This window comes from Camelina sativa, chromosome 19 (genome assembly GCF_000633955.1).
Source record: "Camelina sativa cultivar DH55 chromosome 19, Cs, whole genome shotgun sequence".
Lineage (NCBI taxonomy): Eukaryota > Viridiplantae > Streptophyta > Magnoliopsida > Brassicales > Brassicaceae > Camelina > Camelina sativa.
This window is the reverse complement of record NC_025703.1, coordinates 12,274,902-12,286,510: the sequence shown is the minus strand read 5'-3', so window position 1 is coordinate 12,286,510 and position 11,609 is coordinate 12,274,902. Positions and strand designations below refer to the sequence as shown.

Here is an 11,609-nt window from a genome sequence, read left to right as displayed (position 1 = left end):
TATTGTATGTCCATGGGGGTGAGTGTGGAACATCCTGTGGCACATGTCCATACACAAAACGGATTAGCTGAATCCTTCATTAAACGAATACAACCAACTGCTCGACCATTGCTAATGAGGTTGAAGCTTCCTGTGTCGGCTTGGGGACACGCAGTCTTACATGCAACAGAACTTATACGCATCAGGCCATCTAGTGAACATAAGTATTCACCATCCCAACTATTAACGGGTCATGAGCCAGACATATCCCATCTCAAAACATTCGGGTGTGCCGTTTATGTACCAATTGCTCCACCACAGAGAACTAAGATGGGACCTCAAAGGAGGATGGGAATATATGTTGGATATGAGTCTCCCACAATTATTAAGTATCTTGAGCCAACTACAGGAGATTTATTTAAGGCCAGATACGCGGACTGTCAATTTACAAAATCCGAATTTCCTATGTTGGGTGGAGAGACAAGCAAGCTGGTTAAAGAGTTAACATGGAATCAAACATTCTTAAATTGGCAAGATCCTCGAACTCTAGCATGTGATGCAGAGGTTCAAAAGATTATTCATTTACAGAAGCTAGCTAATCAGTTGCCAGATTCTTTTGCTGACCCAAAGAGAGTAACAAAATCGTACATACCAGCTTGTAATGCACCAGTACGTATTGATGTTCAGAAGGAACACAATAAAGTTGCTACAGATTCTAAGCCACGTTTAAAACGAGGTAGACCATTAGGTTCCAAAGATAAGAACCCTCGGAAATCTAAGAAAGGTGCAAATCAAACCGAGGTTAAGGAAAATGCAGACATGGCTGCGGCAAAACCTAAGGTACCAAGTGAGGTTTGGGACGCTGAACCTCAAGGTCCTGAAGGTGTTGATAATAATGAGATCTCAATCAATTATATCATGTCTGGAATACAATGGAACCGTAAGGATGTCAACATTGATGAAGTATTTGCATATAAGGTAGCACTTGAAATAAATGAGGATCATGAACCCACGTCTATATTAGAGTGCACTCAAAGTAAAGATTGGCTAAAGTGGAAAGAAGCCATTGACGTGGAGTTAAACTCTTTGAAGAAGAGAAGTGTGTTTGGTCCGATCTTAAGGACAACACCTAAAATAAAACCAGTTGGACATAAGTGGGTCTTTGTAAGGAAGAGAAATGAGAAAAATGAAATCGTGAGATATAAAGCACGGCTTGTAGCACAAGGATTCTCTCAAAGACCAGGAATACACTATGAGGAGATATACTCCCCTGTGATGGATGTAACAACATTTAGGTACTTAATAAGTCTGGGTATAAGAGAATAACTGGATTTGCGGTTAATGGATGTTGTAACCGCATAATTATATGGTCCACTGGATAATGAAATTTATATGAGATTACCAAAGGGTTTTGAGCTCAAAGATAAGAGTGGTTCTCGAGAACAGTACTGCATNTTCTAAGCCACGTTTAAAACGAGGTAGACCATTAGGTTCCAAAGATAAGAACCCTCGGAAGTCTAAAGGTGCAAAACAGACCGAGGTTAAGGGAATTACAGAAAATACAGACATAGCCGCGGCAAAGCCTAAGGTACCAAATGAGGTTTGGGACGCTGAACCTCAAGGTCCTGAAGGTATTGATAATAATGAGATCTCAATAAATTATATCATGTCTGGAATTCAATGGAACCGTAAAGATGTCGACATCGATGAAATATTTGCATACAAGGTAGCACTTGAGATAAATGAGGATCATGAACCCACGTCTATATTAGAGTGCACTCAAAGTAAAGATTGGCTAAAGTGGAAAGAAGCCATTGACGTGGAGTTAAACTCTTTAAAGAAGAGAAGTGTGTTTGGTCCGATCTTAAGGACAACACCTGAAATAAAGCCAGTTGGACATAAGTGGGTCTTTGTAAGAAAGAGAAATGAGAAGAATGAAATCGTGAGATACAAAGCACGGCTTGTAGCACAAGGATTCTCTCAAAGACCAGGAATAGACTATGAGGAGACATACTCCCCTGTGATGGATGCAACAACATTTAGGTACTTAATAAGTCTGGCTATAAGAGAAAAACTGGATTTGCGGTTAATGGATGTTGTAACCGCATAATTATATGGTCCACTGGATAATGAAATTTATATGAGATTACCAAAGGGTTTTGAGCTCAAAGATAAGAGTGGTTCTCGAGAACAGTACTGCATAAGGCTGAACAAATCCCTTTATGGACTGAAACAAAGTGGTCGAATGTGGTATAATCAATTAAGTGAGTATTTAGCTAAAGAAGGCTATAAGAATGAACCAATCAGTCCATGTATATTTATAAAGAAGTTTGCAAACAAAGGGTTTGTAATAATAGCAGTGTATGTGGATGATTTAAACATCCTTGGGACCTCTGGTGAAATTGCCCAAACAGTAGAATATCTTAAGAAAGAATTTGAAATGAAAGACCTAGGTAAGACTAAGTTCTGTTTGAGATTGCAGCTTGAGTACATAAATAATGGAATCCTTGTGCATCAAATGGCATATACAGAAAAGGTACTCAAGAGGTTTAATATGGAACAAGTTCACCCATTGACCAGCCCAATGGTTGTGAGGAGTCTTGATTTGGATAAAGATCCATTTGGTCCAAAGAAGGCCGATGAAGAAGTTCTCGGTCCTGAAGTGCCATACCTCAGTGCTATAGGAGCGTTAATGTTCTTGGCTAGCCACACTAGACCGGACATATGTTTTGCCGTGAACCTCCTAGCAAGATTTAGTTCCTGTCCGACTAAAAGGCACTGGAACGGTGTTAAACATGTTCTGCGTTTCCTACAAGGAACGACAGACTTTGGTTTATTTTATACTAACTATAACAAAGAAGGTTTAGTTGGTTTTGCTGATGCATGTTACTTATCGGATCCGCACAACTCAAGGTCTCAGACCGGTTATGTTTTTACTCACGGTGGTACGGCGATTTCATGGCGTTCTATGAAGCAAAGTATTGTGGCCACTTCGTCTAACCATGCGGAGATCCTAGTGATTCATGAAGCCGGATGTGAGTGTGTTTGGTTGAGGTCAATGAATCAACATATCAGGACAGATTGTGGCATGATTGACGATAAGGAAGCAACGGTCATATACGAAGACAATATGGCCTGCATCGCACAGCTCAAGGAAGGATACATCAAGGGAGATCGGACAAAGCACATCCTACCCAAGTTCTTCTTCACACATGAACTACAAAAGGCCGGAGAAGTTCAAGTGGTACAAGTTCAATCATGTGACAACTCAGCCGATCTTTTCACTAAGGCATTACCGACAACTACATTCAAGAAGCTCATGCACCAGATTGGAATGCGGAGGCTTAAGGACTTATTAGAGTGATGCTTGGAACAGGGGGAGTAATGTGTGCTGTACTCTTTTTCCTTCACTATGGTTTTGTCCCATTGGGTTTTCCTGGTAAGATTTTAATGAGGCAGCATCCCCAAACACATTGCATCGATCTCTTAGCATCGACATGGTTATGTCATCCAAGGGGGAGTGTTATAAACCACTTAAGAATGGACTCCATAACCAAGCCCATTGACGATCACGGCCCATAAAATACATCGGCTAGAAGCAAAGGCCCATCAACCATGAGCATAGACTAGGTCGGTTTAGCATTATGTATTTCTTATTCTGTTTTGGACTAAACCGTACGCTATATATGTAACCTCAAAGTCATTCATTAATAATAAAAACGAAGAGATTCTACAGTTTGAATCAACTTGTTTTACAACATGATAAAATATTTAAGAATTGTTATGATACGTTTTGATACCCAACACTAAAGTAGAACACAAAACATTATAGTTTTTAACGCAACCATTTGCCACCAAAAGTTGGAAAACCCGACGAGCGCCCTTGCATTGGCGATGAATCCAAGACTAGACCATCCAATTAAAAAATGAGTCTCGAGTAAATCAAGACTCTTATCCGATAAACACTACTAGAAAATACATATATCAAAACATGACATTTCAATCAATAAAAAAACAACAAATTATGAAAAAGAACCTCATATGACATAACTTCAAAAAGTTTATGTTTGTTTTACATAGCTTCACAATTATATATATATAGATCGACTCCTTTGTATCCCGTAGCAAACTACCCTACTCTGTCACCGAATCCTCCCCCTAGGGTCAACAATTATTGCGAGGACGGGTCAAAAACACTTCTGATCAGTAAGATCTTTTACCATCGTTTGACCCAAACCCACCAAAGCTACTCCTTCCGCCTGACTGAGAAGAACGATCCGAGCCAAAGTACCCAAAACCAGATGAACGGTTGCTTGATGATCCCCCTGAACGGCCACTGCTGCTACCATAATCACCTGAACGGCCACCACCAAAGCTGCTTCTTCCACCTGACTGAGAAGAACGAGCTGCATCGAATTCTTCAGGAGAACGCATACCAAAGCTCCCGAAACCAGAACGGTCGGAATCACCAGAGTAGCGGTTGCCTGAACGGCCACTGCTTCCACCATAACCGCCACTGCTTCCACCAAAACCGCCACTGCTGCCACCATAGCCGCCGCCACCTGAACGACCACCATAGCCACCACCACCTGAACGACCACCAAAGCTTGAACCACGATCCCTCATGCCTCCTCCAAAGGACCCACCGGATCGAGCACCGATTCCTTCAAACATGCTTGCACTGCCACGTTCCACAGCAATGCTAGGGAGCTGAATCAAAAAAACAATAGTTACAACCAGTTACTCCAGACCTTCAACAAAAGAAACTAATAGGAAAAAATAAGGCAGCTTATAAAACCTCGGTGAAGCGGCTTCCAACTTCTCTCTCGATTATTTTTACTGCCCTGGATTGATCTTGACTGTAGATGAGAATAGCACTTCCTTTCTTTCCTGCACGACCTGTTCGCCCCGTTCGGTGAACAAATGTCTCCGTGTTATTAGGGAGCTCATAATGAATTACCTATTCATGATCACAAGTCAGAAATATTGGTTTAGTAAGATGAGAATCAGAACTCTTCTGGAGTAAGAAAAGTGTAGTTTTGACTCACTAAATCGACATTAGGTACATCAAGTCCACGGGCAGCAACATCAGTTGCAACAAGGATATTAAAATGCCCATCTCGGAAACCAGCAAGCGTTCTTTCCCTCTGACTCTGGGATATATCACCATGTAAAGCTTCACATTTGAAGCTTCTCGCCAATGCATATGAGAGGCGATCAGCATCACGTTTTGTTTGGGTAAAGACAATGCATTTGCCTCCTTTAGCATGCTCCTACAAAAGAAATGATATTAAACTCCTGAGTCTTGCCATACACGACTAAGAAAGAAACACCAGAAATGAACACATCAGTTTAGAAGCAAAGTAGAGAATGCACACCGTTACAAGAGGACCAATAATGGATGCTCTTCCATAAGAATCTGCTATGATAGAATAAGTTGTAATTCCATCTGCAAGTTTCTGATCAGAATCTCCAACCTAAATAAAATAACACGTCACAGTTAGGCAAAAACATAATAATAGTACATGTTTCACAAAATGTCATTTCATTAAGAACTTTGCTAAACACAAGCAAGTACGAGACTACTCACAAGATCAATCGTCAGAGGATTATTCAGGTACTTTTTGGTGAGGGATCTGATCCAACTGGGCATTGTAGCAGAAAACATCATGCTCTGACGTTTCTCTGGCAACTTTTCCAATATAATTTCAACATCCTCAGCAAACCCAACTTGAAGCATCTGATCAGCTTCATCCAAAACAACAAACTGAACTTCTGATAGATTCAAAGCTCCCCTTTTCATGAGATCAATCACACGACCAGGAGTTCCAACTGCCACATCAACACCATAGTCAAGCTGCCTCATTTGCTGTCCAATCGGTGTACCTCCATAGAGGCAAATAGTATCCAAGCTCGGAGCAGATTCCCTAAACTCCTTCTCGACCTGGCGAGCAAGCTCCCTCGTCGGTGCCAAAACCAAGCAAAGCGGATTCCTCCCTCGTCTGTCACATCAAAGATCACACAAAAATAATCAGTGAACTAACCAGAAAACGTAAATCTCAGAACCTCAAATGATCGTTAAAGACTCTGTAAACACTAACCCATGTTTAGCATTGTATTTGATGATTTTATCAATAATAGGAATCCCAAAAGCAAGTGTCTTTCCTGTTCCAGTCCTAGCACGACCGATCATATCTCTTCCCTGCATCGCTGGCTCCAACACAGCTTTCTACTCAAACCACAAAAACAAACACAAAATCTAAGCTACCCATAATTCAAGAACAAGGAACACGAAAGCTGAATAATTCAAACTTTGATCTGACAACATAACAAACCTGTATAGGAAAGAGTTTCTCAATACCCTTACTACTCAAAGCTTTAACAATCTCCGGAGAGATCCCAAGCTCAGATATCGCAAGCCCATCACTCTCGATCCCTCTCTCGCTACTCTCAGAGATCGCAAACCCACCAGTAGAAACCATCGACGCTCTGAACTCCGACGGTCCAGATTGAAAATGAAACTCCCTCTTCTTAACACCACCAAACGAAAACCCAGTCTTGACATCGGAAAAAGATCCAATTGTGGCTAGATCGGAGACTCTAGCTACAGCGGCTGGTGCAAAGCTGTGAAACGAAACAGCGTTAATAGAAGTCAGCGATGCGGAAAGAGTCCTCCTTGATGCATCGAGGAGTGATCGACGAAGCACAGTAGTGATCATTTCGGATTCAGGTGTTTTCCGATAAGGAAAAATGTAAAACCCCAAAGATTTGGGAATTAGGGATTTGTAAATGAAGAAGACACAAAGGGTTTAGTTAAGTTCTTCAACAAGAACAGTTGCGGATGCAACAACAAAAAAAAATATCAGCGGAAGGGTTTAGGTGTGATCGATCTACGGGACGGGTCGGGTCGGGTCGTCTCACCCAAAGTATAGCCCATTGGGCCTTTTCTGGATCACTATAGATTGTAGTTTAAAGTTTAGGGGTTAAAACAGAAAGCTACTATAAATTGGGGTACACATGTGCAACAAAGCTTCATTATAATCGAACTGAGAAAAAAGGGTTCGGAGGCAAAAGGAAAGCTTCGCCGCTTCTTCTTCTTCTTCGCCTCTCTCTTTGAATTGCTTCTTCAACCATCTCTGTGATATCCAAACGTGAGTTTTCTCCTTATTCACAGTGACTTATCTGTGTATTATTTATCTCAAAGTTAAGAGATTTATAATAAACCTAAAATTGTAGAAACCCTAATTTCGTGTGTCGTTTGGTTCTTACGCGCTCGGTTTTGGTGTGTCTGCAGATTAAGTATCGGAGAAGAAGATGTTGACGGAAGATGAGATTAAACGGCTGTACAGAATCCACAAGACGTTGATGCAGATGTTAAAGGACCGTGGCTATTTTATCGCGGATTCTGAGCTTACGATGACCAAGCATCAGTTTATTAGGAAACATGGTGATAACATGAAAAGGGAGGATCTTGTTTCTCTCAAGGCTAAGAGAAATGATAACAGCGATCAGGTTTGTTCAGCTCCTCGTTGGGTGTTCTTTCGTCTGAGACTAGAGACTATCATTGTTTTATCTAATTGGTTTAGAATTGAGTGTGAGAAGAGAATGTGTTAGGGGTTTTAGTGTTAGAGAAAGTTTCATTTAGTAAGTAGACATTGGAATTGTTACAGAGAGCTAAGTTTTGAAGGTGGTATAGATAAATGTCATCTCTTTAGTCTGTAAGGAAGCTGTGGAAGTCATAGGATAGAGCAAGATTGGTATCTCTGTGTTGGTTTGATTCTTCGTTGTGTTAGTCTCTGATTCCCTGTGCCCTTCTTGCTCTAGCTCTATATTTTCTTCCCTGATGAGGCGAAAGTTGGAGTTAAGACGATGAAGATGTACACGAACCGGATGAAATCAGAGAATGTTTACAGAGCTATTTTGGTGGTGCAGCAGAACTTGACCCCTTTTGCTCGAACTTGCATTAGTGAGATCTCTTCTAAGTTTCATTTGGAAGTTTTCCAGGTAAAGAAACATAATACACTGATTTCTTTTGTTCTCATGGTGATGTATCCTCTGTATACAAATCAGCATCCTGAATTATGATTGGGTGGTTGATGCAGGAGGCGGAAATGCTAGTGAACATTAAAGAACATGTTCTTGTTCCTGAGCATCAAGTTCTCACCACCGAAGAGAAGAAAACTTTACTGGAGAGATACACAGTGAAGGAGACGCAGGTTAGTCTGTTTAAAATCATTGTTTTTTCAGTGATGATAAGCTTCTTGTGGTTTTGTGTAATTTAAGTTTGAACCTTTGTGGCTGTTGTTAGCTTCCGAGAATCCAAGTGACTGATCCCATCGCAAGATACTTTGGACTGAAACGTGGGCAAGTCGTGAAGATCATTCGTCCAAGTGAAACTGCTGGTCGTTATGTTACCTATCGCTATGTCGTATAAGCAAAACAAAAAATAAAGCTTTTGTGGGTCGGATTACGACTTGAACGCTGAGAGTTGTGAAACATTAAAGAGTAATGCTTTTGTACTAAACCAAATTGTTGACTGTGTTTTATTTTTGTTTGTCAGATATTAGAATTAAAGCTTAAAACAATTTTTGTATAGGCTTCTATCCTCAAACCACTAGACTCAAGGGTTCACAATGAATTATAAACCGTAAATTCATATAAAGCCATTGGGATAACTTTAATTAATCCAAAACTCGAGTTTCTTTTGATCATCCACACTTTTTTCCTTTATGATGGCCAAGTAAATGAGGTACAATATATGGAAGAGGGGAAAACTAAAGGAACACTCTTCACTGAAATTGAGAAATAAAATAAATCAGGGAATGTGAAATAATGATATAACTTATGTTTGTTTTTGAGGCAAGAAGTAGCTACAGATTTTATATATAGCTCGACCTCCTTGATAAACTACTTAACTCATACTGAGTTCTCCTAAGTCAACTCCATTATTGCCGGATCAGGTCCAAGACCCTCACCCAACACTCCTCAGTAAGATCTTTTACCATCGTTTGATCCAAACCCATCAAAGCTGCTCCTTCCACTTGACTGAGAAGAACGGTCTGAACCAAATCCCCCAAAACCTCCTGAAGAACGGTCTGAACCGCCTGAACCAAAGCCTCCGAAACCAGATGAGCGGTCCGAACCACCAGAGTAACGGCTGCTTGATCCGCCTGAGCGGCCACCGCTGCCACCATAACCGCCACCATAACTACCACCACCTGAACGGCCACCGCTGCCACCATAACTACCACCACCTGATCGTCCTCCTCCAAAGGACCCACCAGATCGAGGGACTCCTTCAAACATGCTTGCGCTTCCTCTCTCCACCGCAATGCTAGGGAGCTGAATTCAACCACATAGATAAAGAAATGTTACCCAAGCATTCAAACAAATGACAGTAAGAGGGTAAGAAAAACTATTAACCTCGTTGAATTTGCTTCCGACTTCTTTCTCAATCATTTTAACAGCCCTGGATTGCTCTTGACCGTGGATGAGAATCGCGCTTCCTTTCTTTCCAGCACGACCTGTTCGCCCCGTTCGGTGAACAAACGTCTCCGTGTTATTAGGAAGCTCATAATGAATTACCTACACACAAAGCACAAGATAGGTTAATAAAATGTGAAACAGAACTAGTTTAAGTGCAAGAAAAAGTGTAGTTTACACTAACCAAATCAACATTAGGTACATCAAGTCCACGGGCAGCAACATCAGTTGCAACAAGAATATTGAAATTCCCATCCCTGAAACCAGCAAGTGTTCTTTCTCTCTGAGCTTGGGATATGTCACCGTGTAAAGCCTCACATTTGAAGCTTCTCGCCAATCCATATGCAAGGCGATCTGCATCCCGTTTTGTTTGAGTAAAGACAATGCATTTTCCTCCTTTGCCATGCTCCTGTAAAGGTGTAGATGTTATAAAATCACAACTTGAAACACAAAAAGAAGAATCAAAACGAGATACATACATATAATGGGTTTAAATGCAAAGTAAAGAAAACATACCGTTACAAGAGGACCAATGATGGATGCTCTTCCATAAGAATCTGCAGCGATAGAGTACATTGTAATCCCATCTGCAAGTTTCTGATCTGAATCTCCAACCTATTAACATAGCAGCACATGTGTCATTAAAACAATGTCACCTCATTAACTACTCTGCTAAAGCCATTCCGGGATTCTGAATAATTTTCAGGTACAAACACAAGCAGGTATAGACCACTCACAAGATCAATTGTCAAAGGGTTATTCAGGTACTTTTTGGTAAGAGATCTGATCCAACTAGGCATTGTTGCAGAAAACATCATGCTCTGACGTTTCGCTGGCAACTTTTGCAATATAATTTCAACATCTTCCGCAAATCCAACTTGAAGCATCTGATCAGCTTCATCCAGAACCACAAACTGAACTTCTGATAGATTCAAAGCTCCTCTTTTCATTAAATCAATTATACGACCTGGAGTTCCAACCGCCACATCAATACCATAGTTCAGCTCCCTCATTTGCTGTCCGATCGGTGTACCTCCATAGAGACAAATAGTATCCAAGCTTGGAGCAGATTCCCTAAATTCCTTCTCAACCTGACGAGCAAGCTCCCTTGTCGGTGCCAAAACCAAACATTGAGGATTCTTCCCACGACTGTCACATCAAAAAGACAACATAAGAACCAAACTAAACATAAATCTCTGGAACGATCATTTGATATACAGTAAACACAAACCCATGTTTAGCGTTGAATTTGATGATCTTGTCAATAACAGGAATCCCAAAAGCAAGTGTCTTTCCTGTTCCAGTCCTTGCACGACCAATCATATCTCGACCTTGCATCGCTGGCTCCAACACAGCTTTCTATTCAACCAACAAAAACATCAAAAACTCAGTTCAAAACATCTTGATCTATATAACCAAATGGAACAGAGAGAAGATCACATATGTATACCTGAATAGGAAAAAGTTTCTCAATACCCCTAGCTTTCAAAGCTTTAACAATCTCCGGAGATATACCAAGCTCAGATATGGCAAGCCCATCACCACCACTGCTACTACCAACACCTTCCGAATCAACACCATCGTTACTCTCATACGAAGAAGCGTACTCTTGAGCTGCGAACCCAGCAGAAGAAACAACCGACGATCTAAACTCCGACGGAACAGATTTAAAATGAAAGTCTCTCACTTTAACACCAAACGGGTTCGAATTCGGAAGGAGAGCCTTGACTTTAGCATCCCCATTTGCTAGATCGGAGACTGTGGTTGTGGCGGCGGCGGAGGATGGAGCAAGGTGATGAAACAGAGCCGCGTTGATGGAGGTCACCGAAGCGGCGAGGGTACGCTGTGATGTGCCTAGGAAAGATCGGCGGAGTACTGTGCTGATCATTTTCAGGTATTGGTGAAGAAGAGTGAGTGATGGGTTCTTGTGAGAAGTGTGAAAATGTGAAACCCCAAAGATGAGAATTAGGGTTTTAGAAGAGACGGCAAAAGGGTTTAGAGTGAGATTTTTAACAAAGGCGGGTATAAAGGTGTGCATTTTGTTATAATCTCCTGCGGGTGAGTGTATGGTATGTTCGTGCACGTGCGAGCGTGTTTTAAAAAGATTTTAACTTTCGCTTGAGCCCAAAGTTGTGTTCTTGGATGCA

The 11,609-nt window shown here is 41.2% G+C and overlaps 3 protein-coding genes across 5 annotated transcripts; 1 reads left to right on the top strand and 2 right to left on the bottom strand.

The window, feature by feature from the left end:
• LOC109124744 (DEAD-box ATP-dependent RNA helicase 53) lies at positions 3,954 to 6,816 on the bottom strand. 2 transcript variants are annotated; one of them, XM_010489956.2, is made up of 8 exons: positions 6,315 to 6,816; positions 6,081 to 6,208; positions 5,570 to 5,981; positions 5,358 to 5,456; positions 5,028 to 5,252; positions 4,778 to 4,939; positions 4,335 to 4,689; positions 3,954 to 4,304 (listed from the first exon to the last, which is right to left on the bottom strand). In XM_010489956.2, exons 1-8 carry the CDS (start codon positions 6,696 to 6,698, stop codon positions 4,183 to 4,185), a joined length of 1,887 nt encoding a protein of 628 aa, XP_010488258.1. In that variant the 5' UTR covers positions 6,699 to 6,816; the 3' UTR covers positions 3,954 to 4,182. The 2 variants fall into 2 exon arrangements, with proteins under 2 accessions (XP_010488258.1, XP_010488257.1); XM_010489955.2 differs by having other exon boundaries at positions 3,954 to 4,689.
• On the top strand, positions 7,010 to 8,574 carry LOC104766129 (DNA-directed RNA polymerases II and IV subunit 5A). Its single transcript, XM_010489954.2, has 5 exons — positions 7,010 to 7,130; positions 7,274 to 7,491; positions 7,804 to 7,983; positions 8,082 to 8,195; positions 8,288 to 8,574. Exons 2-5 carry the CDS (start codon positions 7,294 to 7,296, stop codon positions 8,411 to 8,413), a joined length of 618 nt encoding a protein of 205 aa, XP_010488256.1. The 5' UTR covers positions 7,010 to 7,130; positions 7,274 to 7,293; the 3' UTR covers positions 8,414 to 8,574.
• Positions 8,755 to 11,473, bottom strand: LOC109124596 (DEAD-box ATP-dependent RNA helicase 9-like). Of its 2 annotated transcripts, XM_019241312.1 has the most exons (8): positions 10,913 to 11,473; positions 10,694 to 10,821; positions 10,200 to 10,611; positions 9,979 to 10,077; positions 9,647 to 9,871; positions 9,403 to 9,564; positions 9,231 to 9,321; positions 8,755 to 9,194 (listed from the first exon to the last, which is right to left on the bottom strand). In XM_019241312.1, the coding sequence occupies exons 1-8, from the start codon at positions 11,348 to 11,350 to the stop codon at positions 8,965 to 8,967; spliced, it is 1,785 nt and encodes a 594-aa protein (XP_019096857.1). In that variant the 5' UTR covers positions 11,351 to 11,473; the 3' UTR covers positions 8,755 to 8,964. The 2 variants fall into 2 exon arrangements, with proteins under 2 accessions (XP_019096857.1, XP_010488254.1); XM_010489952.2 differs by having other exon boundaries at positions 8,755 to 9,321.